Genomic DNA, 26,526 nt, shown 5'->3' with positions numbered 1-26,526 from the left:
ACATACGGCTCGCTGGTCAGCTACGCTCAATGTTCATTGAAGGGTAAATGGGTGAAAAATGGTTTTGTGCCTAGTTCATAAAGAATTCACAGTGTGGGAGCATGATTTGGTTCAAGACGGGGCTCAACTCTTTGGAAGTGTCTGGATTACATTGCTCTCCTTTTCTTCCTATCCTGCCTCTCCCCAGAATATGCATACCATTCCCGAAGGCATGGGCACTGGAGGAAGCAGGACTTTTGTCTAGAACCATTAAGTATGGTTCTCCAACCAGCAGATGGAGAAAGGTGTAAAAGACCTGAGAAGCCAACCACCACTTCACATACAACAAGGCCAGGGGGCAGCAAAGGGAAATGTCTCCCTTCAAGAAGTGCAGGGACTCCGTGGCAGGACTGGTTGAGTTTCTAGAACTCTCCACCAGGGTTTCCTGGTCCCACCTGCCTGGCTCTGCCATCACATTTCCTGAGGCCTGTCTAGAAACCAACTGCCTCCAATTCTGCGCCCAGGGACACCTCATAGGACTTCAGCCATCCCTATGCACACTGGTTGCAGAAGCCTGCCCACTGGGGCAGGTGTCACTGTGGCACAGCCTCTGCTCATCGGGCTCCAAGGAGCCACCTGCCCAGAGCTAGGAGGTCACCATCAGGCATGCCAGGTCCCTCCCTTCTGAGGATGCAGCACTCACTTGGACATCTTCCTGCGTTTTTTCTCCTCAGCTTTGGCCTTCTGGGCAGAAGTCAGGCTCTCTGCCTCAGCCAGGTTGTCCACAGCGATGGCCAGGAAGACATTGAGCAGGATATCTGAGGGTGTCCGGCTAAGGAGTCTTGGGTTGTAGATGAAAGGGAAACCTGGGGGGCCGGAGTCTCACCCTGACCGTGGGTTGGCACGACAACCCTGCTTCCTTGGTGGGGTGTTGGAGTTCTTCTTGCCAGTAACCCCATGGGATGGCATGGGCCCCAGGGCACAGACAAGCATCCCCAGGGGAGCCTGACTGCAGAGGGTGCCCATGATGGGCCTTGAGTACCGTCCATTTCCTGCCCAGGACTGATCCCAGCTCTCTCGGGGGGCTTTGTGGGGCACCCGTGAGGCGCTGTAACTGAGAGTCGTGTGCTCAGTGCACATAAGCTCAAGGACCACTGGTTCCCTCCCTCCCCGCTACTCATAATATCAAATTCCACGGTGCCAGCACCAGAACCCCGGGCACTGCCGGCTCTGTCTGCCCCGTCCACCTCGCCCTCCCCACTGCCCATCTCGTTCTCGGTCTGCCTGCTCCCTGGTTCCTCCCTGCCTGCCTCCGAACCTGTGGAGGAGGCTGCCCACCAACGTCACGGCCCCTCCACCAGACCTGTTCTTGCTCCTGCCTTGTTCCAGGCTCACCAGCCTCTCCGGGATGAAATCCTCCCACCTGTAACCAGTCACCTCTGTGGTCCTTCCCCTTTCCTGGTGGAAGGAATTATCCTACAGCTCGACCTGCACTTGCCATATGCTACATCCCATCCCCCTGCCCCCTCCATGAGCCTGGGAGCTCCCCTCCAGCCAGAGGGCCCGGTGCCTGGCAAGTGGGTACCCTTGACCCGCATTGTAAGCCCCCACACGTCCCAACCCCCTCCCTCCGCTCTTTTCTGTGCCCTGCTCCCAAGGGGATACAATTGCCACAGACAAAAAGGATGATGAAATAAATGCACACGAGCACCCCAGGGTAGGACGGCCCGCCGTAGGCCATGATCCCGTTGTACATCACAGAATTCCAGTCTTCACCTGTTAGGACCTAGAGGGACAGGGAGCACTGGGGTAGAGGGACGCGGATGGACTTGAGAGTCTTCTTTCGGGACCACATTGCCTAAAAGGCCCCCTCCAACTCTGTCAGTTCCCCTAAACCTTTCCTCTCTTCATTCACGGCCAGGACGAAAGGTCCCTGCTCTTCTGGCCTCTCTCCCAGTGGTCAAAAGTGGGCCAAGGAGTTTGGCCGTGGGGTCGCCACATCCCTGTGCTCTGTCCCTACTGCCCAGGCCTACCTGTACTACACCCACCCATGCCTCCTGGCATTCCAGCCTCCCGAAACAGTGTGAAATGTCAAGTGTCTTCTAAGGCATGATACCGGACCAGCCCTCGGGTGAATGGAAGAAAGAGAGGGTGACGTCATCTTTAAGAGCAACTGATTGCCATAAGCCGACCTCCCCACTGGTACCAACGAGGTGATGTTCCTCATGAGTGCTGGCTCCGACACAGGGGAGTGATGTGGGTAGCGCGTGAGAGAGAAAGCAGACCCTGGGACTCCATTCGTTTGGTATCAGTGATCCTACGATGGGCCAGCGCTCCGCTTGGCACGGGGGACACAGGCAAATAGGACAAGCTGGGCACAGCTCCTAGCCTCGGGAAGGTGAGGGAGGCTCACAGTAGAGAGAAGACAGGGGGTGAGGGGGCCCACAGGGGGTGAGGGGGCCCGCAGAGGGACCTTGAACTCAAACCAGCAGATCGCAGAAGGCTTCCTGGAGGAGGTGATGCCCACGCCGATCCCCAAGGACAAGAAGTGGGATTCAGCACCTGCGGCACGGCCTACCTGGAAGACGCTGATGAGGGCCTGCGGGAAGTTGTCAAAGTTGCTGCGCCGCACCTCCGTGTCCTCGAAGTCGTACCTGCCCCCGAAGAGCTGCATGCCCAGCAGGGCGAAGATGACGATGAAGAGGAAAAGCAGCAGCAGCAGGGAGGCGATGGAGCGGATGGAGTTGAGCAGGGATGCCACCAGGTTGCTCAGCGAGGTCCAGTACCTGAAGGCAGACGGTCACCGGTGGAGACGAGCGGCGCCCCCCCTCCCCCCCCCCCGTGCCCCGTCCCCCCGGAGGTGCCCCCGCCAGCCCCGCGCTCACTTGGTGATCTTGAAGATCCGCAGGAGGCGGATGCAGCGCAGCACGGAGATGCCCAGGGGCGTCATGGCACCTGACTCCACCAGCAGCAGCTCCAGGACGCCGCTGCACACCACGAAGCAGTCGAAGCGGTTGAAGATGGACATGAAGTACTGGCGCAGGCCCAGCCCGCACATCTTCAGCAGCATCTCGACGGCGAAAAGGGCCAGCAGCACGCGGTTGGCAACGTCTGCGGGGTGGGCGGCCGGGCCTCAGCGCCCCTCTTGCCCGCCCCCTGCCGCGGGGACTTTGCCTTGGCCACGCCCCCCCCGGGACCCCCCCCCCCGCCTCACGCGCTTCCAAAGCACCGTCCCTGTTCTGCTCCCCAACCCCCCAGCCCAGGAGAACCCGGGGAATGTTTGCCCATCGGAGGAACGCCGAGGCAGACGCCCGAGAAGCGCAACCGGTCCGTGTTTTCACAAAACCGAATCCTGTTGCTTTTGATTTCACTCAAGTTAATGGGGCTCTGCCCCACTCTGCTTACCGTACACATCCCTTCTCCTGCGGGAGGAGGGGTCCCCCCACCTTGCCAGAGCCGGCCCGTCCACCTAGGCTTTGCCTCCTGACCCCCACCTGGCGAAACCCACCGTCAACCATCTCTTTTCTCTCCCGTGTGCTTCACGTCTCCTTTCAAGTGGATTCTCCCATCCCCGTTTTAAAAAACGCAGAAGCCTCTCCCATTTCCACCCACCCCACCCCCCAAGCAGCTCCTGCTCTGGCTCTCTCCTCCCTATCACGGCCACACACAGCAAAAGGTTATCCTCTTGGATCTCCTCACCTCTTCACACCCTGCCCTGCCCCGTTTACCCTTTAACTCATACCTAACTGGGTCCACCTGGTCGCTCCACCAACAAACTCTCTCAGGGGCACGACTTTCAGGTCACCAAATCCAATGGGTGGTTTAACCTGCAATTTTCCTGAGCTCCTGGAAGCCCGGGGCACGGTTGACCAGCCTGGCTTTTTTTCAAATATTCTCTTTCCTTAGCTTCTGTGACACCATATCCTTCTGGATTTCTTCTACTTCGCCTGCTTCTCCCAAGCCTCCTCTGCAGATGCAATTCTTTACCTAATCACTGAATGCTGACCTTGAGCTCTACATTTAGTATATACCATCCTCTGGTGACCTGGTGATGTCTTCTAAGGCCATAGCTTCTATTGCCATCCCTGCCAGTGACGCCCAGATTTTAATTCTTGCACTCTTAGCTTAGGATCCCTACATCCTGTGGGAGATGCCCGAGCATCTCCCCCCCCGTAATCCTTCTCTTGCTATCTTACAGTTGCTTCTACTGTTGCCCTCCCTATATGGACTTGGCATTACTCATTAGCACCTGTCTTCTCCTCTGGCCAAGTAAGTTTCCTGGAAGGCAAGAACAGCATATTGATTCTCTCTGCATCCTGGGTTCTTTCTCTGTGCCTTACCTATGTAGTATGCACGCAATAAATAGTTGGTGAAAGATTGCTGTTTGGGGAGGAGAATTCGAACCCGGATGTTTGCAGTTTCAGATTGCCGGTAATCCTCATGTTCGGTGTCTGAAATTGTAATAATTTAACCAGACACCTGGGTGCGCGGTTGGAGGCTTTCCAGTGAGCTGCTGTTACTGCCCCCGGTAATGCCAGGAGGAAAAATACTACCAGCCTATAATTTCCAGAAAACAACGTCAATATCTGCTTGACGTCTTTTGCAAAACCTGAGGTGCTACCGCCTGGCTTTGGCCATCGGCCACATCTGTCCCCTTCCTGGCTTCACTCTGTTCTGTCTCACCTTGCAAATGGGTCAACCAGAGAGGCTGGTTGTGGTGCTCTGAGGCGATAGACAGGGTGTTGAGGGCAACGACCAGGATCACCAGCCAATAGAAGACTCTGGACTTGATCACATCGTGGCACTTCCAGCGGAAGATGCGGTTCCACTGCCTCCAGTGGCGGCTGGGAGAGGAGAAAGAGGAGGACGGAGTCAAAGAGCTGCTTGACTCCAAGCTCCCTCCTTCCTGCGGTTGCTTTGGGCCAAACCGCAGCCGTACTTAGCCTGATCGCCCACTCTCTGGCCACACGGGAGGCGCTCAGGGCAAGAACTGCAGAGGCAGACTGATTTAAAATCTTGCCTCTTACTAGCGAAGCTCTTCCTCTTTTCAAAGGAGAATAATAACGATGCCAGCCTCAGAGGGGATTAGAGATTATGCGAGTACAATGCTTAGTTGGCACTGTGCCCAGTATACTATAGGGGCTCCACATACGTTAATTTCAGCTAGAGCACACTGGGAGGCCTCACTTTGCTCATTATAAAAGCAAATTCTGTAACAGATGAATCATATCTGGTGTTGGTGAGGGTGTGGAAAGGGCACTGTCACAGCCACGGCAACCGCTTCGGAGAACCATTTGGCAGCGCCGACCAAGCTTTTCAAATCTACATACTCTTCGACCCAGCAATTCCGTTTCTAGGAATCGGCCCAGCAGAAATGTTCATACTGAGGGACAACTGTTCCTGTGGCGCGTTTGTGTTGTCAAAAATTGCAAAGATTAAATATCTTAGGGTATATTCATACTGTGAAATACTTCACATCCAAAGACATACCAAATGAAGGTGTGTGGACCATCAAGCCACAAAGACACAGAGGAAACTTAATTGCCCATCGCTAAGTGAAAGAAGCCAGTCTGAAAGTCCTACGTACTGTACGATTCTAACTATGTGACATTCTGGAAAAGGCAGAGCTATGGAGACAGTAAAAAGATCAGTGGTTAGTGGCTGGGGGGGGGGGTCGGTGGGGGAACGATGAGTACAGAGGACTTTTAGGGCAGTGAAGATACCATGTATGATTTTATAATGATGGATGGGTCCCTGTCATTTCATATTTGCCCAAGCCCACGGGATGAAGGCACGGCACCAAGAGTGAGCCCCAGAGTAAACCAGGTGCATCAGGTGTAACAACTGTCCCATTCTGGTGGGGGCTGGTGATGAGTGAGCTGGGCCCGTGTGGTGGCGGGGGGGATATGAGACAACTCTGTGCCTTCTGCTCAATTTGCCGTGAACCTTAAAAAAATTAAAGTCTTAAAAACACCAAGATGGGTGTGTATGTATGAAGCTGCCCTAAATAGACGATTTTAAGTTAAAAGTGTTCATAGATGCTATGTGTATCATATTCATTTATTTATCAAATATTTGGCAGTACGTAGTCTATGTTGGGCACTGTTCTGGGTTCTGTTGGGACAGTAGTTAACGCAAAGGCCCCTGTCATGTAAAAAGGCAAGCAAAACAAAAAGCCTGGCGTGTGTGTGTGTGTGTGTGTGTGTGTGTGTGTGTGTGTGTAAGAGAGATAAAAGCATAGCAAAGGTCTTGGAGGGATAGCCATCTGTTACCATGGTTACCTCTTTGCAGGGCAGTGGGACCTTCATCTTTTCTTTGATGTATTTCTCTACCACTGGGCTTTCAAAATCACGGTTATGTATGGATTTGTAAAAGGAAGCAGCCAACCAAACAAATACATCTTCCTCTTGAGACAAAGGCACTTGAGCCTGGAGTGTCCCCCTGTCTCCAGATCCCTGGCCGGCCAGCCTCCTGCCTGCAAAGCTCTCCATGTCACCTCTTTGCAACGCACACCTTCCCTCTTCCCGAGAAGAGGTTTCCGGGACTAATTAGCCCACCGACTCCACTCTCATCAGAGGGCAGCAGCCAAATCCTCTCCTTGCCTCCTGGCAAGCTCCCAGCCCCTTCCCTGTGCGCTGTATAAGCAGGTGATCTGCTGAGTGCCCTCTGATGGCGCTGAGGGATGGGGCATGTGACTCTAAAGCTAGTAAGTGGGTTCTAACAGTACATGGGGAACAGCACATGGGTTCTAACTCCATGTCTCGGGGAGTTCTGAGTCTGGGAAGACCCTGGGGAGAAGGGCAGATACTTACACAAACTGGATGATTTTGTTCAAGCCCTCGATTTCATACAGGCTCTCTGTGTCGGAGCCTCCTTCATCCAGAGACAGCTTCCCTGGGAATGAGAGAGAAAAGGTGGGCCAGTCTTTGGGGCCCCTCCGGGCTGGACACACCTAGGCCGGGCACACCTGGAAAAGGGGCCATTGTCTGGAGGCACCTAGTGGGCCTGGATGGCTCTGTGTTTTCCCGAGCCGCCCAAGGAAGAGCCCACACTTGCTGGGGAGGGGCGGCTGTGGGCAGGCAGCATGGCACTCTGTACTTCAGGAGGAGCCCCGGGCACACCCGGATGCCATCATTTCGAGCCGTAAGGCTTAAGGTGGGTCACTCACCCTCTAAGGGCCTGAGTTTTCTCACCTGCAAAATGGCAACAGTCTACCTGCCGGAAGGGCGACGTGACGCAGTGCCGTCTCTGGGACCCGACCGCGAGGGGCCGCTCAGGGGTGGGGAGGGCATGCTGACTATGCCTTTGGGCCCGAACCTTCTCTCAAGTCCTCAACGTCCATGACCTCGCCCTGCGTGATCCAGCTCATGTAGCCCCGGAGGTCCTCTTCCAGCTGCTGCTTCTCCCGGAGCTTTTGGAAGGTTCCCCTGGACTTGGCCTTCTCCCGCTCCTTAGTGAATTCCCTGAAGGAACAGAGAGATGGGGAAGGGCGGAGAAAAAAGAGAGGGTGTGGAGAAGGATTGGGCTTCCCAAGGACAGAGAGAGCATGTTCTGTGGCTGGATGCGCCCCTGCCTTCGGGCCCAGGGTGTCGCCTAGGGTCCAGGTGCCCTTCCAGGTGACAGAGGGGCAGCTCCTCTCTTGCCCCCTCGCCATCCACACCCTCAGGAGCACCTTGGAGTGCCCAGCCTGCCTTTCTCATTGCCATCTTCTCATCTCGTCTGGTATTTTATCCTCCCTCGTCTTGGGGTCACCTTGGACACTAGGGGTTAATGACATGACCATTTCCCTAACAGAATCAGCCACGGATCCTCAAATTTTCCAGGCTTCCCTGACCCTTGAAGCTACCTTAGGAATTTAGTTCTGCTTACAGACCTAAGGTCTGGAGGAAATTCCCCTGAGTCTAGAAGAAACCAGGTGGCCACACTGGAAGGAAAGGACCGGAGGGTCAGCAAAGGATCTTCAGACCAGCAGAGACAACCCACTAAGCAGGGTGGAGAGAGAGGGAGGAGAGAGGGAGACGCAGGCACAGTCATTGGCTTGTCACATCAGCGCCTCAGCCCTCAGCACCATCCCCAGGGACAGGGCCCGGGCAGGGGGGCTCTGACCCTTTCCTGCTGTGGATCCTTTGGTAGTTCCAGGAAAACTGAGGCTACCTCCTCAGGATAATGTTGCAAAATGCACAAAATAAAACCATCTCATTACAAAGGAGTCGATTGTATTGCAATATAGTTATGGACATATAAAGAAATTGTGATAAGTACGCATATGCTTCTTTGTTAGCTCATTCCCTAGCAAAGCCGAGTTGTAGATCTAACAACTCTCATAGTTTCAAAGTAGTAATGCGTGTGGTGTGGGTTCTATTGGGACAAGTCACAGGGAGTGCTAAATACCACTGTGGCGCACTGCCTCCATGCCTAGTGAAAGGAGACGCTAGATTTCAATCAGAGCTAGCAGAAAAGAAAGACAAGTTTTTCTCATTCAAGTTCACAGACCCCCTGAGTTCTTTCTACAGAGTGCTTGGAGGGAAGCTTCTGGGGTGGGGTGATGGCCATGGGGAAGGGGGCTGATGGTCACTTCTAGATTCTCCACTGTGGCTGCCTTGGAGCCGTCGCAGAGAGAACAGCTCTCATTAATAATGACCATTAGTAGTTAGTGCTCATTATGTGCTGGACTCTGTTCTAAGGACTTTCTACGTATTAACTCATTTAATGCTCCCAACACCCCTATGGGATTATTCCCATTTGACAGATGAGGCACAGAGAGGTTAGGTGACGAGGCAAAGGTCACACAGCCACCAAGCAGTAGTGTAAAGATTTAAACTTGGACAGTCTAGCCCCAGTCTGTGTGCTTCACTGAAGGCCACACAGACTCCTAACATGAAGCATCAGCTCCTGCACATCCGGGGGCAGGAGGCTGGGATCTCAGGGGCTTCAACCAGAGGGAGTGCAGGCGTAGAGGGACAGAAGAAGAAAGGATGCGAGAAGGCTTGGGGAGAAGGGAGAAAAATTAAAAATCGAGGGGCTCCTACCTGTATCTTCTACACCTCCTTTGCTAACCCGGGAGTGTGCTCTTGGCAAAAGGGGAGCCAGGGGTAAGCGGAGGTTCTAATCCACATCTCCCTGCCCTGCTTCTCCCCTTCCTCCTCCTCCTCCTCCTCCCACACCTCTTCCTCCTTTACTGCCTACTCTCTTTCTCCCTCTTGCTCTTTTCCTGCTCTCCCCATCCCACCCCCAACCTCTCTGCCCCTTCTCCCTTCCACCCTCCATCCTTCTCCTCTCCTTTTCTTCCCTCTCCCTGCAGCTGCTTGTGAACTTCCTTACCCGCTCAGGACACCCAGCACCAGGTTGAGAATGAAGAAGGATCCCAGCAGAATGAGGGTGACAAAATAGATCCAGGGCCACTCGTTCCCGATGGCATCATTGACCTGGTCCAGACAAAAGCATGAGTCCCATTCACTGACCTGAGAGGGCTTAGGTCCCCTTCTGGACTCAATGCTCCACCTGACCCTGGGGACAAGGAGAGAGGCCATCTGGGCCCAGTGAGAGGACCGTCCTCGCCCAAAGATCTAGGACCCGGAATTAGAAGGACATCTCAAAAGTAGCCTTGCTGGCTGTCCACTTGGCCAGACAAGTCCGACACATTTCTTCCCCCAGCCATTCACCTCCCTGACTCAACTCTTTCATTTACTTTTTTTTTTTTAATTGTTTTTGAGTGTTTATTTATTTTTGTAAGAGAGAGAGAGAGACAGTGTGAGCAGGGGAGGAGCAGAGAGAAAGGGAGACACAGAATCTGAATCAGGCTTCAGGCTCCCAGCTGTCAGCACAGAGCCCGATGCAGGGCTCGAACTCACAAATCGTGAGATCATGACCAAAGCTGAAGTCAGATGCTTAACCATCGGAGCCACCCAGGCACCCCTGGGCTCAACTCTCTCATATACTCTCTCTCCAGTTGGTTTCCTTACAGCCAAGATTTTTCAAAGTAGAAGAAACACTAAAAAGTCTCGGCGTGAGCTTGGCCAGCTCCTTCATAAACAAGCTCTGTGACCCTAGACAAGTCACCTAACATCTCTGAGCATTATCCCATCTGTCCATGGGGATAATGATATACGCTTGCCCCTCACAGACCCATAATAGAGGTGAAATAACACGTGACAGTCCTTTGACATGTTTGATAACTCGCTCCCAAAATATGAGCTGACGAGAACTACCCATACTAATCCTCTATGTTTGCAAAGCATCTGACTGTTTGACAATCTTTTCCCCAACAGGCAGTATCATGTTGTGGTTACGTGTCCTGGGATCAGAGCCCGAGGGATTAGAGTTTGCTCACCAGCGCCATAACTGTGGGCAAGTTACTGGACCTCCTTGAGCCTCAGTTTCCTCATCTGTAAAGTGGGAACCATGCCTTCCATTGTTGGAAGATTAAGAAACGCAACCTAGCTCCTGATAACACCAAATAAATAATATACTCCAACAAGAAAACTTATATAGCATTGACCACATTACTGTTGTAATTCAGTTAATCTTCCTGGTAGTAACCATCAGAACTACCCTATGATGTAGGCAGTGTTTTTATTTTATAGACAAGGAAACTCATACCTAAAAATATTTATATGGGAAAGCAGTCTTGCCCTGGGGCAAAAAAAAAAAAAAAAAGACTCAAAGGGTCCTTTATCCCTCAAGAAATCTGAGATTCTAGGTCACAGGAATGAGTTGCTCACAGCCAGGCTTAGGGAAAAGTTAGAAGTTGAGACCAGAACCCATGGAGCTCCTGGTTTCCATTCCTCTCCCACCTCTTAGGTTCTGCACAGACAGCTTGTGCCTTGGGGATTGTCCAAAGGATGGTGGGACACACACCTGGGGACAGGAAGGGGGCCATGCACCCCGTGTAGGTTTCCCAGGGAGGGGTGAGAAGCAGCCACGGACACTGGAGTCAGTGACTGTCGAGCCCCTCCCCCTCCCCGACGAGCCTGCGGATGAAGGCAGAAGGTTCTGCAGGCACAGGGCCAGACCCACCCAGTAGAGGACATCGGTCCACCCCTCCATGGTGATGCACTGGTACACGGTGAGCATGGAGAAGCCAAAGTTGTCAAAGTGCGTGATGCCGTGGTTGGGCCCCGGCCAGCCGCCCCGACACTCGCTGCCGTTGATGGTGCACGGGCGTCCTGAGCCCGTCCTGGCGCAGGGTGAGGGCTTCTCGTTCTCTACCGTGGCCACGATATCTGGGGGCGGAAGGCAGCATGAGCATCAGATGAGAGGAGCAGGTGGACAGGAATGAGAGAAGGTAGTTTGCAATCGTTGAGCAATAGGTCTAAAACACACTCAGCTGAAAACACAAAGGACTGCGCCCCCTGGAGCATATGGCGATGGAGGAGGAGGGCTGCTTGGGACGGGGGGGCCCAGCCGTGGATGTCTACAGGCAGCAGTGGTCATATCTTAGGCCCCAGGGCCTCATCAGAGGGCCCGCTTCGAGGATTACTTTCCTATGAGGACGTAACCTACGTAGCAGGTGTAATGTGAATGCCAGGTATATCCACAGAGCTTTAAAGCAGGAGGCAGCTATCCCACTGGGGCGGAGGTGAGGGGCGAGGTCACACGTGTTCTGACTCAAGAGTTCCTTCTGGGAGATGACGTGGAGACACCCCAATGGTACTGAGATGAGCTGCACAAGACACGACGCTTCAGGGGTGCGGGTCTACAGGCATTCCCAGCAGTCCCCGCTGTGTCCCTGGATGGTGCTCTTATTCTCTCTAAAATCCTTCCGTTTGGATTCCATCCTGGATCCCTTCTTATCGGGGGATGTTTTAGTCCTCTATTGTGTTCAGAGATTAAATTAGCTCATCAGAGTTGGAATGCCCTACCTTACCCGTATTTACCATGTTGCCTCCATCTTCTGGAGAAGGGAGAGGAGAACATCAATAGTTCTGGGCTCTGAGTGGGTCCCTGACCCCTCAAGGCAAGGGGGGCCCATCCCAGAAAGGTTTTTGAGCACGGCTGGCCAGCACTGGTCAAGAACGCATGAGAACACTGGATGAGACCACCAAATTTGGTCTGAAGGTTGTGATAGAAAGTCTCCTCCTCTCCCTCTGGATAACGCGTATCACAGGACATAGACTGTTACAGGAACAGGACGAGGCTTAACTAGGAGGGGACTAGGAGTGAAACCACTGAAAGTTCTATGAGAGCTCACTGTTTTGGGTTGGGCTTGGACCTTGCGTTGCCCGTCCCCTTGTCAGTGGGCCTGGGGAAGTAAGGCGTCTCCCAAGACACTGCAGGTATTGTAGTCTTGGCCATCCTGGGTTACTCTGGTGAGTTAGGTTCTGGGCTTTCGGTGGGAGGGGTTCTCCTAACAGAAGTCACCTCTTCCTCATGCCATCACCAATTCCTGTCGACCCTGATAGAATCAACCCTCCAACCGAGACAGATCGATACCTGCCATCTCGGCAGCAATGAGTCTCAGAGTACAGGGTGGGACCCACACCCTTTCAGGGCACCCAATCGGTCACAATTACTCTTATAATAACGCCAAGACATTATTTCATCTCCCGATCCTTCAACAAACGCAGGGTGGAGTTTTCTAGAGACTACATGACGTGTGATTTCACAACAGACTGAGCACAGAGGTAGCTGTGGGTATCCAGCAGATTCTATTAAGCCAGGCATTAAAGAGATTTAGACAAAAAGTAAGACAGTACCATTCTTGCGTTAAATGTTTTGGGTTTGGGAAAATACAGTAATTTTTTAATAAAATAAATGATTTACGTTCATAATGGCCTTATTAGTGTCCTTTTAAAATGAATTAATAAATTAATATTGTGACATTGTTTTCTCAGTTTTCGTACCTAATGCCATAAACGTCAATGAATAAAATCCATACCAACAAAAGCTCTTTGGGGTCCTTAATAATTTTTAAGAGTGCCAAGAGTCCTGAGGCAAACAGTTTGAGAACTACTGGCTTAGAAGGCTGGGGTCAGGCTCGGCTGGGCCTCAAGACGTATTATCTCTGAGAACCCTACAAATAACCCTTTGGCTCCTAGGTGCTTTCTTGAGATCCCCTTTCAAACACTGCTCTGTGGGTCCCGGCTCTGAGGGCCTGCTCAGACTAAAGCTAAAATGACGGCTGTAAAGAAAAGTACAAGTGGAAATTTGGGCTTGTCCTGACCTGCAGCTCAAGCCACAGCAGGCTCAGAAAGCCCAAAGATACCACATTTATTTATTTGGGGTGGGAGTGCTCCATTCAGAGCAAGCTGTGGCCTGGGCCCCTGTCCACGTGCCTCCATCACTGACCCTGGCAGACCTGTGCTTCCTTCAAGGGAGACTTTGTCCAAGAGAGAACCATTCCTCAGGTCAACAGGTGTGGGAAGCAATGACCTTCTCCACGGCTGAGGTGGCTGTCCCTTTTGAGTTGTCTTAGGACTACGGCCACCACTGCCACCACCACCCCAACCCCGCCCCAGTGCCCTGGGAGCTCACCTGTCCCAATGAAGTAGCAGGTCTTGTGCATTTTGCCCTTGAAGAGCTCCAGCCCGATGATGGCATAGATGATGACCATAAAGAGGACGAGCAGGGCGATGTGGAACAGGGGCAGCATGGCCTTGAAGATGGAGTTGAGGACCACCTGCAGGCCTGCAGAGGGCGAGCAGGGAGGAGAAAGGAGGAGTCACTTCCCCTCTTGGTCTCCTGGCCCTCCCACTCTCTATGTCCTGGGAAGCCTCTGGGTTGGAAGGGGACCCAGAACTGGGCCGGGGAACGAGTTGGGGGAGGAGGAAGGGCATCTGCAGGAGCACCGGCACCCACTCGGCACCCCCGACACAAGCCGGAGGGGTCTGAGCACACGGAAGGCTCTCAGGGCCTTGACGTCCAGGCCAGCCCCTTTGCTGCTCATCGGGGCGGTGTTGCTTTGGATGACGTTAACCTGTTCCAGAATCACGGTGAAAACCCTAGAGGGGAGAAGAGGGAGAGAAGAGGGCCCCGTGGTCAGACAAGCGACTGGTCCGGTGGTCTGGGACCCTGTGTCTCATCTGTGCTCAAGGGGCCCGTGGACAGGCCTAGGGGACAGGAAGCAACTCTCATCAATCACTAACTCGGGTTTGGTCATGCCGGTCTGGAAAATTTTATTAGAAGATTCTGAGGCCAAGTTCAGACTCTGCACAAAGAGGATTGGATCCATCTGAGATGTCCAATCTGGGCACCGAAGGGGGGTGTTGAGGGACACGTGCCACAGGCACTCACAGGCCGTGGCCTGGGAGCTGAGTGTACCCCGTGGGGGGGCTGAAGGTCACCAGTGGCGCTGCACTCAGTGGGGACCCAGAGGAGAAAGCCCAGAGCTGTGTCTCCCTGTGCAGCACTTTCTGACAATGCCCTCTTATTTCCTTTCCTGCTCATTTGCCCCTCCTCTCAATTCACTCGAATTCCCATTATCCTCTGAAGACCATCTCAAACCCTTCTTTATGAATCCTGCCTTTGATAAGGAACCCCTGGGACAAGTCGCTGAGTCCAACAATGGTGCGCTGTGTGCTATTGTTTTCCCACACTCTATTATTCTGTCATCATTTGTCTTGGCCTCCCCCCCAGGCTGGTTCATCAAGAGTAGAGGCCGATTCACAGAATTCTGCCTTCCCCAGTGTGCCTAAAGCCGCATGGGATAATTAGTAAATCATCAACATCATGTTTATTGAGTCGAGGGGCAGCCTAATGGTTAAATACCAGGTTCTGGAGCCAAGATCGCCTTGGTGCGAATCCTGGCACAGCCACTGGCTAGCTATGCGACCTCGGGCAAGTTGCTTGACCTCTCTGAGCCGTAGCCTCCTTAAGTGGAAAAAATGAGATTGTTGAAAAAGCTAAATGAGATGTTACATGTAAAACACATAGTAAGTGCTTGACAAATGCTGCTGTTGTAATTAGGGGGTGGTTATTAAAAGTTATATTATGGACTGAATTGTGTACCCCTCAAATTCAGATGTTGAAGCCCCAAACCTCAGTACCCCAGACAGTGGCTGTATTTGGAGACAGGGCCTTTTTACTTTATTTTTTACATTTTTTAACATTTATTTATTTTTGAGAGACAGAGCACAAGCAGGGAAGGGGCAGAGAAAAAGGGAGACACAGAATCTGAAGTAGGCTCCAGGCTCTGGGCTGTCAGCACAAAGCCCGACTCAGGGCTTGAACCCACGAACCCATGAGATCATGACCTGAGCCAAAGTCAGATGCTTAACTGGCTGAGCCACTCAGGTGCCCTGACAAGGCCTCTTAAAAAAAAATTTTTTTTTAATGTTTATTTATTATTGAGAGGCAGAGAGAGACAGAGCATGAGCAGGGGAGGGGCAGAGAGAGGAGGAGACACAGAATCCCAAACAGGCTCCAGGCTCTGAGCTGTTAGCACAGAGCCCGATGTGGGGCTCGAACCCACAAGCCACAAGATCACGACCTGAGGTGAAGTTGGGTGCCTAACCGACTGAGCCACCCAGGCGCCCCTGACAAGTTCTTTTTAAAGAGTTAAGTTAAGTGAGGCTGTTAGGGTCGACCCTAATCCAATCTGGCTGGTGTCGTTAGAAGAGGAGGAAATTCAGACACATGAAGAGGCACCCGGGTGTCCACAGAGGAAGGACCACGTGGTCGCAGGGAGGAGGTGGCCACCCACAATCCCAGGAGAGAGGCTGCAGGAAAAACCAAACCTGGGAACACCTTGACCTTGGCTTTCCAGCCTCCAGAGCTGCGAGGAAATGAGTTTCTGTTGTTTAAGCCCCCCAGTCTGTGGGATTTGGTTATGGTCCCCCCGGGGCAGACAAATACAGGTTTCTAAATATCCACCTCTGTGAGCCCAAATAACAGGTTCCCCCTATACCCCATGTAGGTCCAGGGAATAAAGGCGGAGACATTTATAAATGTCCAGAAAGTGCTGGCCATTGAAACCACACCCATCATTTCCCATTTTGTGTGAGGTGAAAAGAAGAAAGGAGCCCGTGGTGCCTCGCTGGGGGAGGGGCGGGACCTGCCAGGGCAGTGTGTCACTCTCGACAGGCAGGGGCCAGCCCCTAACAGAGGCTGCTCCATGGCAGGGCGTGCATGGTGCTGGGGGCCCCGCCTGCCTCTGGGATGCTGGTGGCGGCGGTGGGCACAGCGTCCTCAGAGAGCCCCTCTGACCTCAAACCCCACTCCCCACATGTGGGCCTCACCCCAGGAAGACGATGATGAAGTCTAGCACATTCCAGCCGCTGCGCAGGTAGGCATCCTGGTGGAACAGGAAGCCATAGGCAATGATCTTCATGGCGGCTTCGATTGAGAAGACGATGAGGAAGAAATACTCCAGTTTCTCCTGTGGAGGCAAACAGTCACACCACTCCTCTGTGTATTCCGGGTGTGCCCTTGATCCTCCCGTTCTCTTCTCCTCCAGGCACACTGTTCCTCAGACGTGCCTGCCCCAGGACATTTGCACTGGCTGTTCCCTCCGCCTGGAATTCCCACCCCCCACCCCCACCCCCACCTCACCACCACACATCCCCACATTGCCAGCTCCCTCCTTTCCTACAGGTCTTTACTCAAAAGTCATCCCTCACCCAGGCCTTCCCTGGCCCCACAAGTACAACTGGAGTGACCTCTGACTTTTTCTGTTCCTCTTCTCTGCTTTAGTTTATCTCCTTAGCACTTATCCCTAGCTAAAAATACCATATATATTTTTATCTTGTTCGTTTTCTGTCTCACCCACTTGAATGTAAACTCCATGAAGTATGTGGATTTTTGTTCATTTCTTTTATCACTCTACTTCCGTGGCCTAGAATTGGATGAATAAATGAATGGTCTGGGCAGCCCCCAAAGTGAAGGTGGTTTCTGGTTTGGGCATCTTTCTTCTCGCGCCGTCTTGAGGACCGACAGTGGGGCATGACTGCAGAGAGGGGGTGCATTTCTCAGGACCCCAGATGGCCCTCTCTGGCTGGTCGGGGGTCCCACCTTTAACCCATCTTTCTGTAACCTCCCCCTGCTCGCCCTACCAGCCCGCCCACACCAGCTGCCTTCGGGGAGCCCTCTGGAGCCCACAAACAGGATGATTCAGGGGGAGGGGAATCGGGCACACTGTGTCTGGAGGAGGGCCCGCAGGTACCAGGTAGGGGGGGTGGGGGTTTCAGCTCAGCCTCTGCCCTGCAGGAGGCCTTGCTGACCCTTCCACGTTCTGGCCCTGCAGCCCGATTCTCTGATTCTCTCAGTTACCCCGTCCTGGACCCAGTCACCCTTCCCCCACCTCTGGGCCCAGGAGAGCTATTTCTAACTGAGAAGGCAGCATCCCCTGTGCCAGGACTCCAGGCTGAAACTGCTCTCCTTGCAGCCATCTGAACCCTGGTTGGTGGCTTCCAAGAGCCCTGCACCCCACCCCACCCCCACCAACCTCCGCGGACAAGCCCAGTCTCCCGAGAGGGTGTCGCCCAGCCTGCAGGCAGGACAGAGCTACAGCACTACACAACTCCGGGAGGGGTTGACTGCCCTCTGGAGCTGACCAACGAGGGTGTCTGTGCCCCAACCAGCTCCCTCCCTTACCATTAGTCACCAACACCCCCAGGAAAGCCGTCCCCCGGCCAGGGCCTCTCCATCAGCACACTCCTGAGGTATAACTCAGATTATGAATTCATAATATGAATTCTTTATTCTGGATGGAGCCAGATCAGGAAACGAGCCACCCCATTAATGATTTGGAAGAGAATTTGTTTTTACTTCCAAGTAGTAGCTGTAGGAAGCAAGGGAAGAGGTTGCCAAATGGCCCGTTGACATGGATGCGGTCCGAGAAACCTCCCAGCTCGTCATTCAGAGAACATTCCCGAGAGCATAGTTTTCCCTTCTATATGGAGGGGGAAACTGAGGCACATGTGGACTGAGACTACTTTCCTTAACCTCACCCCTAGTTCCTCCCACCAGTTGTAATCCCAAAGCTTGCTTTTTCTTCCAGATAATGTATGGTTAAAATGCAAAACATACCAGTCTACTAATGGGCCTATTTACAGGGATTGTGCCTAACTGAAGGTGAAACGGGAATCGTGGGGCACCTGGCTCCATGGGGAGATGCACAGGGCAGTCGGGGCACCTCCCCGCTGAGGTGGAGTGGGGGCAGCCATGGAAGGCCTCCTTGGAATGGGCTGGGTGCTTTCGTTCCTGGGCAGGGTCGGCTTCCGGGGAGTCAGGCTCACCAGTAAGGGAAAAGCATAGGGAGGAGAGTGAAGTCAAGTCAGCATTTTAAGTTTTAAGTTGCTGCAACCCCAGGGGCAAGACAGTTGAAGTGGGAGTGAGTGGAGGGAAAACAGGGCCCAAAATAGTTGTGGTGCTCAGAGGCTGGGCGGTCAGCCATGTCCACGGGAGCGCTGCCCACACCTGCCACTGCCTGTCCTACGGCCGCCAGACCCTGAGTGAGCTTGTCGAGGCCCGTAGGCCTCAGATGGGGTCACTCAGGTTCCACAGCCTGTTGGCTCCCAGGCCCATCTCTCCCCACCACACTCCCCTGACCCGATCACGGAGCACCTGGAACTCTACGGATCTGCCATAGGAGCCCCGTGTGTGCACGTAACACGGGCCCTCGCCCAGGAGGACATGGGAGCAGGATATGTCCCTTCTTGAGTTTTGGGACAGTGTTGTCAATGCCACATTGGGTTGCCCCATGGCCCCTCCAGCCTGGGCTCAGTCTTTGACAGAGGAACAAGGGACATCCATTCCACAGATATTTATTCAATGTTGGACTGGAGGCAGCAGGCAAGACCCTGCTATCTCTCCCCAAGATCGAAGTTATCAACTTTCCCCCAAACATCCCAGTTCCCCTCAGCACCCCCTTCAGAGGCTGGCATCAGCAGGTGGGAGGCAGTAGGTATGTGGCGTAAAGGTTCCCATCCGCTCTGTTTCTTTGGACAAGTTCCTGACCTTTGTGACCCTCCGTTTCTTCATTGGGAAAGCTGAGATAACGACAACTACCTACCTGAAAGAGTCATTCTGAGGAATAAATGGCCTCCTGTAGGGAAGTGCCCACAACTTCCTGGCACATTCCAAATGCTCAGAAAGCCACAGCTTTTCTTATTAGATGCCTGGGCCCAGTTGTGAAGGTCTGATTTCTGCTTGCACCGTGTTCTACCAGTTTCCACAGAGCTGTTGTCTCAGGTCACTTCTGCGGGTAGCTCACCAGGAAGGACTTGGCTCTGTCCTACCTTCAATTCAACATGCTTAAAACTGATCTCCTCTTACTCCTGAACCTGCTCCCTTCCTCGATTGTCCCTGTCTCAGTCAATGACACCGAGCGGCCCAAGCTAGGAATCCAGGGTCTTTCCTGGCTCTTCCCATCACTCTTCCCTGGGCCGAGGGGCCTTGACTGTGTTCCCTGCTGTGTCACCTGCATCTAGAACAGTGCCCGCCACACCAGTGTTTGTGATCAAAGGAATGAGCCAGTGTCCTTACTGTGCTGCTTCTCAACGTACAGACTGGAGGCTGGTGCTGTCCACAAACTGCTGCTATCAGTCTGAGACAAGCATAGGCAGTGAGAATAAGCATTTGGAAATTGTTGCAACAACTCGCCACAACTTCCGAGCACATGGGTGGAGCATAGCCTCCGGTGGGGCTTGACGAGTCTCAGAGAGCACAGCTGTGATGTGATCCCTTGAAGTAGGACCACCTACCAGTCCGCAGTGGATTGCAAATTGAAAGAAGCCACAGGCCGATTTTTTCCCCACATAGTTGTCTCCGAGCCTCTGCTCTGGAGCGCATCGTACTTCCTGACACATGGCAAGTGCCCAAGAAATGTTTGTTGAATGAATTAAAAAAGCAGTCAACAATCATCATCTCTCCTACGACGTAATTTAAAGGGAGGTTGTGATATTGCATTCATAACATGAAATGTATATGTCTTCTTCAAGGTCTTTGGCACAGAGCTCCTAAAACATTTGGAATTTCGTAAGCGATGAGAGTTGACAAAGATGTCTTTGTTATGTTAACGGAGTAACGACTTGAGGAACTCACCTAAGGTTGGGGACGCATCACCAGAGGAACCAACCCTATCACTAAAAGGTTGGAACTTTCAGTCCAACCCCCTTAACCTCCCGGGAGGGGAAAGGAGTTAAAGGCTGAATCAATCACCAACAGCCAGTGATGTAATCAACTGTGCCTATCTAAAAAGCCCCATGAAAACCCAGAAGGACAGGTTCAGAGAGTTTCTGGGTTGGTGAACAATGGAGACGCAGGGAAGGAGAGTGGTGCATTCAGAAAGCATGGAAGTTTCATGCCCTTTTCCCCCATACCTTGAGGTCAAGGTGTGCACCTCTTCCATCTGGCTGTACCTGAGTTATATTCTTTTACAATGAACCAGTGATCTAGTAAGTAGAATGTTTCTCTGCATGAGCCACGCTAGCAAATTAATCAGACCCAAGGGGAAGGTCGTTGGAACCTGCCATCCACAGCCCGTCCGTCAGAAGCACAGATAACAACCCGAACTTGCTATGGGTATCTGAAGTTGGGGATGGTGGTGGCAATCTTGTAGGACCGAGCCCTTCATCTGTGAGATCTGATGTTCCATCCAGGTAGACAGTGTGAGAATTTTTTTGAATTGTAGGTTCACCCGGCTGGTCAGAGTGTTGCCCGGTGGTGTGGGAAAAAACCCCCATGTACACACTGGAAATGGGTGCCGAATCAATACGGGTGCAGCCTCGGGATCTCTATTCCTGAGGAGGGACGCTACACCCCAGGCTCTGAAACCAGAGTAGGGGAGACAGCGCTGATCCCCTGACCCTCCTGACCTCACGGGAGGACCGTGAACCAGTCTGGCTTTGCGAGACGAACTTTGTTGCCAGCTTCCTACAAGTGCCTTCACTGCCGCAATCCCCTTCAAGAGAATTCTCGTCTCTCCACAGACAGACCTCTAACTGGGCTTCCCCGGAGTATGGCCCCGACCACAGCCCTTGCACCTGTTCCTGGGGGCGTTGGAGCTGGCCACTCCCAAAGTCCTGGGCTGGAAAAGGCAGGGGTTAGACTGCAGTCCCCTCGCCCTCCTACTGCCTCTATTTCCAGGCTATCCTCCATCTATGAGGGGCAGCCAGTCCTGCCACGGAACTGCTCCCCCCACTGGCATGTGCTAGGCGTTGACGGAAGAGGGTGGGAGCTGGCCGGACCCTGTCTGGGACCACAGAAGCAACTGTTAGCATACCGTCTCCCTCCATATCCCTGCCCCAACACTGTAGCCTGCAGGAAGGCTGGACTGGACTCCAGTCTCCCGGGCCCCCTGCACCCCCCTTGGAGGGCTCAGAAAGAACCATAGCCTAGAGCAGGGCTGACAAAAGAGCCAGAGGCCTCCTGCCACTGCCGGGCCTCATCTCCTGTGCCTGAGTCTCCTTCCTGAGGCTCAACCCATGGTGATCCCTTAGGACACAAATCCTCCTGGTGGGAGGCCATTCATTCATAGTTGTTGTTAACTCTTTAAGGTACACTTGCTTCAAGGAGCCAAAGTGGGTTTGGCGGAGGGAGAGGGAACCCGGTGTGTGTGTAGGGAGCACAGGCTGGGTGAGGCGGGGCTCCGTGCGGGCATCCTCGCACATGCCTTCATGCCTGGGGGCCTCACAGTAAGTGTTCCCAGCAGGCTGGTGGGTGCTGCGGTTATGAGTTACTTTCATGACATTAATGATTGTTTTCCTCCTGGGTTCATCCCCTTTCTTGCTCCCTGAAGCAGACAGCAGTGCTGGGCCTCCTGCCCCAGGAGACGTTTGGGCCAGGGCCCCAGGCCTTTGTTTTCTAAGCCTGAACCCACCATGTGGAAAAAGGGGTTGAAGAGAGAGGGCTGACTCACAAGTGAAGCAGAGACTCACCCCAGGGCCGAGAGGCCCCAGTGGTAGATCTGGTCTGGGGTCTGCGTCCTCGTAGTGCCCTAAAGGTGTGGCAGGGTCTGGGAAGAGGCCCCAGGGAGCCCCAGGAAAGCAGGTCTCACCTTGCCAAGGATTCCTGCCCCTTAAACTTGTCATGGAGACAGTGGAGGGTGGACCTGAAGGGAACGTGGGACTGGAACAATAGGTCTCCCCCAGGGCGGACAGAGCACTGGTGACCCCAGGCCCTTAGCACTGCCTGAGACACAGGCCTGGCTCCAGGCCAGGGCAGGCAGGCCGACTAACCCTAGCCCAAGAATAACTACAGGTGAAGCTCTCCCCATCCAGAGGGACACGGGCTCAGAATCTAGATTACAGTCGATTTCTAGGAAAAAGGATGACATTTCCTGAGCACCTTAGTTGTGGACGAAGGTTCAGTCCTGCTACGCTGTTTTTCCTACTTCCCAGATGAAGAGAGTTGGGCTCAGAGAGGGAAGCCGGGTGTCCGAGGCCCAAAGGGCTAGTCCCACCTGCTGGGACTGAGTCAACGGCTTTTCTGCTAAGCCAGCCTGGTGTCCGGTGGCCACACCATTCAAGGGGTATCCAGGGTCCTGGCATGTGTCTCCATGACCACCTCAGCCTCCAGGTTTGGAAAATGACCCATTGAGGAGTGAGGAACGTGGCTATATTTAGGCCGATGGAGTCTTACCCAACTAGATGTGATCTGAGTGGGTCTCTCCTGCCATCATACTTCCCCCCTCCCTTCCCACAGGGGAGAACCGGGCTCCCCCCGGGTCTAGGGGGGTCAGCCATGCCAGGGCTTTCTACCCTAGCAAGACCGTGGAGCTGAGGGTAGCAGGAGGAGCCGCACGCTTGTAGTGGAGGTGACGGAGGGGGACGAGGGGAAAGCCCACCATGTGAGAGGGTAGGAGACCAGTACTGTCTCGGGTAATCATGATAATATTAGCTATTCGCTGAGGTTTATTAAGTACCCATGTATGTGCCAGGCTATATCCTAGCCACATACATACATTTAAATCTCATGGGAACCGTGCAAGGGAGGTACTCCTACCCTCATTTTACAGATAAGGAAACTGAAGCACAGAGAGGTTATGTGATTTCTCTGGGGTCACACAGCTGCTATGTGGCAGAGCCATAATGTGAATCCAGACAGGTTAATTCCAGGGTCAGTGGTCCCAACCACTAGGCCATGCTGGTCTCAGATCCTGCCTGCCCCTGCCTCCCCCGCCCCGGCCCAGGTCTGCCCTTGCCCCTTGGCTGTGGTCTGGGAGTGCTGGTCAGGCAGGGAAGGAAAAGAATGACAACTGAACAACTCCCGTGTTGTGTGGGACATGATGCCCTTGCCCTCATCAATGTAAGAGTTCTGAAAGGACCCATCATGGTCCCTGGTGAGGTGACTGAGGCTCAGAGAGCTTAGGAAGCTGCCAGCCAAAGTCCAGGGTGGAGGCAGGTTTGTCTGACTTGAAACCTCACGTTCCCCATGACTCCCCCACAGGGTGCCCAAGTTTCCTTCAAAGCTTTCATTGTTCACTACTACCTCCCGGTCCTCAGCCCTGCCCTCATGTGAGGGGTGCAGACGAGGGGTGGGGAGTGCTAACGCCCCGGAAGGGGAGCAGAGTCCCTGCAGTGGGACAGGGCAGGCTCCGAGGTGAGGCTGAAAGGCAGGCTTTGATTGTACTTTGCCAGACCCTCATACGGTGACCCAGGCTCAGTCACCGGTGCCCAACAGGTCCCGGATCTCTGAAGGGCAAGGCCAGAGCCGGGGTCCATCTGAGGCCGGAGCCTCCCCAGATGGTGCGTAGAGTGGGCTGCTGGCCGCGGGAGTTGGCGGGCACATTCCAAACCCTATAAAAAAACAACTGCCCTGCTTGCCAGAGGCTTAGGCTGCAGCCTTGTGCATAAGACCGCACGGCAACCGGAACCCCAGGAATGTACCAGGGGCCTGGCCGAGTCTGCTGACACGGGAGGGGTGGCCGGGGTGGGCGCAGTGCTCTCAAAGGTCCAGGGACAGGGAGGCCGGGGGTGCCGACGCCAGGGACAGGCTGAAAGGCCGAATCCCGCTGGCCTGGCCCTGTGCTGGGCAGCACCAAGGCCTACCCGACTGGTGCTACCAAAAATCATCCAGAACTTAGAAATCAGGCAAAGGGAGGTCACCGCGTCCTTGTAATGCCATGTTGGAGCATTTCATAACAGGCCTGGCCAAGGATTATTTAATTATCTAGGACAAAGTTTATCAGCCCCAGCCTTATTCATATTTCAAGCTGGATAACTCTTTTTTGGTGGGAGGGGGCCCTCCTGTGCTTTGCAGGATGCTTAGCAGCATCCCTGGCCTCTACTAGTAGATGCCAGTAGTGTGGGCACAGTCCCCACCAAACTGTCCCTCCTTTCCCTCGCCCTTGGAAACCATTGACCTGGGAGAATATACTGGTTCCCCTCTCACTGTTCTGTCCTGTAGAGCTGCAAATGATTTCTGCCTGCTAGAAAAGATAACCCCAATATGTTACTATGTTACTGCCCGGTGGACGTCAGCTAGCTTGATAACCAACCTGGCAATTTTATTCCATCATTTCTTTCTCCACTATCATATACTTCTGTTCCGCTAATTCTCTTTGAATCAGCTTTACCCTCCTGTTTGTTCTGAGGGGAACTAATCTTTAACGTGTGTTCCTTCTTTATTGTAATCAGTCATGTTTGCACTGTTTGAAAAGTCTCCTTGGACGCAGGATTGCTCTGTGGACGAAGTGAGATAATGTAGCGAGAGCAATCAGTTTCCAGTCTGTGCCCAGTAATTAGTAACTGTGACTCTGGTTGCTTTTCCATGTGGGTCCCCTTGGGCTGGTCAAGGTTGGAATGGTGACCCTCCCAAAGTCCCCTTTAACTCAGGCAGGGGGACCTCCTAGGATCAGCGTTGCTTCAGACCTCAGGGAGCAAGTGGGGCTTCAAGGGGCAGAGCTGGCTTTAGAAGGTCTTGGTTTGGGTTCAGGGTCTAGGGCCCTGCACTCTGGTCTTGGCTTCCAACTGCCCTTGGACATCTCACTGCCCTTTTGCTGGCCCCAGTGGTGACTCTGTGTCTCTTCTCTCCTCCCGCTTCGCTGACAAGCAGTGCCCCTCTGTGACCCACATCCCCAGGCTTTTACTCTCCAGGGAGAATTCCGGGACAGGGCTGTGTTAGACACAGGCTTCCCAAGCCTAAGGCAGGCTTCTCTCTTGGGCAAGAGGAGTTCAGCCCAGGTAGAGGCTCGGGCTGGATGCTCTGTGTGTCCATTCTGGCTGGGCAGGCAACAGCTTCACAATCAGGAGAAAGCAGACTTACAGTGAGGGGCTGGGGGCTGCTCTCGTGGGACGCCTTCCTGTACCAGTCCCCAGGGGAGCAGGGATGATCATCATCCTCTGTCCTCCGCTGTCCAGAAGGCCACATCAAGATGCCCCACAAAGGGTACGGGCCCGCCCAGGTAGCCGGGTGGGTATGTGCACCCAGTCTCTGTGCCTCAGTTTATTTTTCTGTAAAAAGGAGAAAAGTAATACTACCTGCCTTGTGGGGCTGTTGTGGGCAATACATGAGATAATGCATATAAAGCATTAGAACAGAACCTGTACGAAGCAAATGTTCAACAAATGCCAGATGTTGCTGTCTAGGAAGAGGAGGAGGAGGAGGAGGAGGAGGAGGAGGAGGAGGAGGAGGAGGAGGAGGAGGACAGTTTGCTGCAGGATGGGGTTGGGGGTGGCCAGGAAAGCCATTCAGATAAGCTGGATGTTTCAAGGAGTGAAAATGAAGCATTAAAGAGACATCAGGGACAGACAGTGGGTGGAGGAAAGGGGAATTTTTTTTTATCTGAAATACTCCTTTGGTCATACCCTAGAACAACCCAAGGGTCTCTGGGATCAGGGCTTGGTGACTGGGGAGCCCACTCTGAGGCACAGTGGTGCCTCTTCTAGTAACTTCTCTGAAGTGTACGATGTCATCCCCATCTTACAAATGAGGGGACCTAGGGTGCAAAGAAGTTAAATAACATGTCCAAGATCACACAGCTAGTATATCAATGGTTCTGGACTAGAAAACATACATTGTAGGGGCTCCTGGGTGGCTCAGTCGGTTAAGCGTCCGACTTCGGCTCAGCTCATGATCTCTCAGTTTGTGGGTTAGAGCCCCGCATCGGGCTCTGTGCTGACAGCTCAGAGCCTGGAGCCTGCTTCGGATTCTGTGTCTCCCTCTCTCTGCCCCTCCCCTGCTCATGCTCTGTCTCTCTCTCTGTCTCAAAAATAAATAAAAACATTAAGAAAATTTTTTATAAAAAAAAGAAAACATACATTGTAGCCCTAGGACCCATTCTTAACCACCACGCTGCTTCCCCAACCTGGCTGATTTCAGAGACCATTTCCCCCTCCGCTATGATGCTACATAGCTGGCCAAGACATGAGCATCCTGGATCTTCTTCTTGCCATCCTCTGACCCACTGTGTCTCCCCAGAACTCCCCTGCCCTCTCTGGGCAAGGGCCTCAGTTTCCCCTTCTGTTCAGGGAGGACCCAGGTTTCCCCACTGACACAGAACAGGCAGAGTCGGGGGGGGGTACCTCAGCACCAGTCCATCACCTGCAGCGAAAGCAGGGGGGAAGGAGATGGAGAGTAGGAGAAAGCTCCTGGAGAAGCACCCAGACCTTCCACGGGAGCCTGCTTCACAGACAAGTGTCAGGATTTCTTTCCCACAATCGGGGGTGC

General features: G+C 53.4%; 1 protein-coding gene across 1 annotated transcript in view; it reads right to left on the bottom strand.

Annotated features, from left to right (window-relative positions):
- CACNA1S (calcium voltage-gated channel subunit alpha1 S) overlaps window positions 1-26,526 on the bottom strand; it is a 65,011-nt gene that overhangs the window by 32,681 nt on the left and 5,804 nt on the right. The window contains exons 3-14 of the mRNA XM_027074648.2: window positions 16,155-16,294; window positions 13,777-13,919; window positions 13,453-13,605; window positions 10,996-11,201; window positions 9,301-9,404; window positions 7,297-7,442; window positions 6,792-6,873; window positions 4,663-4,823; window positions 2,865-3,090; window positions 2,558-2,765; window positions 1,645-1,765; window positions 683-797 (exon numbers count right to left, since the gene is read on the bottom strand). Coding sequence (XP_026930449.1) covers window positions 683-797; window positions 1,645-1,765; window positions 2,558-2,765; window positions 2,865-3,090; window positions 4,663-4,823; window positions 6,792-6,873; window positions 7,297-7,442; window positions 9,301-9,404; window positions 10,996-11,201; window positions 13,453-13,605; window positions 13,777-13,919; window positions 16,155-16,294 — 1,805 coding nt within the window. The remainder of the gene's footprint in view (window positions 1-682; window positions 798-1,644; window positions 1,766-2,557; window positions 2,766-2,864; window positions 3,091-4,662; window positions 4,824-6,791; window positions 6,874-7,296; window positions 7,443-9,300; window positions 9,405-10,995; window positions 11,202-13,452; window positions 13,606-13,776; window positions 13,920-16,154; window positions 16,295-26,526) is intronic.

This window comes from Acinonyx jubatus, chromosome E4, assembly GCF_027475565.1.
Source record: "Acinonyx jubatus isolate Ajub_Pintada_27869175 chromosome E4, VMU_Ajub_asm_v1.0, whole genome shotgun sequence".
Classification (NCBI taxonomy): Eukaryota; Metazoa; Chordata; class Mammalia; order Carnivora; family Felidae; genus Acinonyx; species Acinonyx jubatus.
The sequence above is the reverse complement of the archived record's forward strand: the minus strand, read 5'-3'. Positions and strand labels throughout refer to the sequence as shown.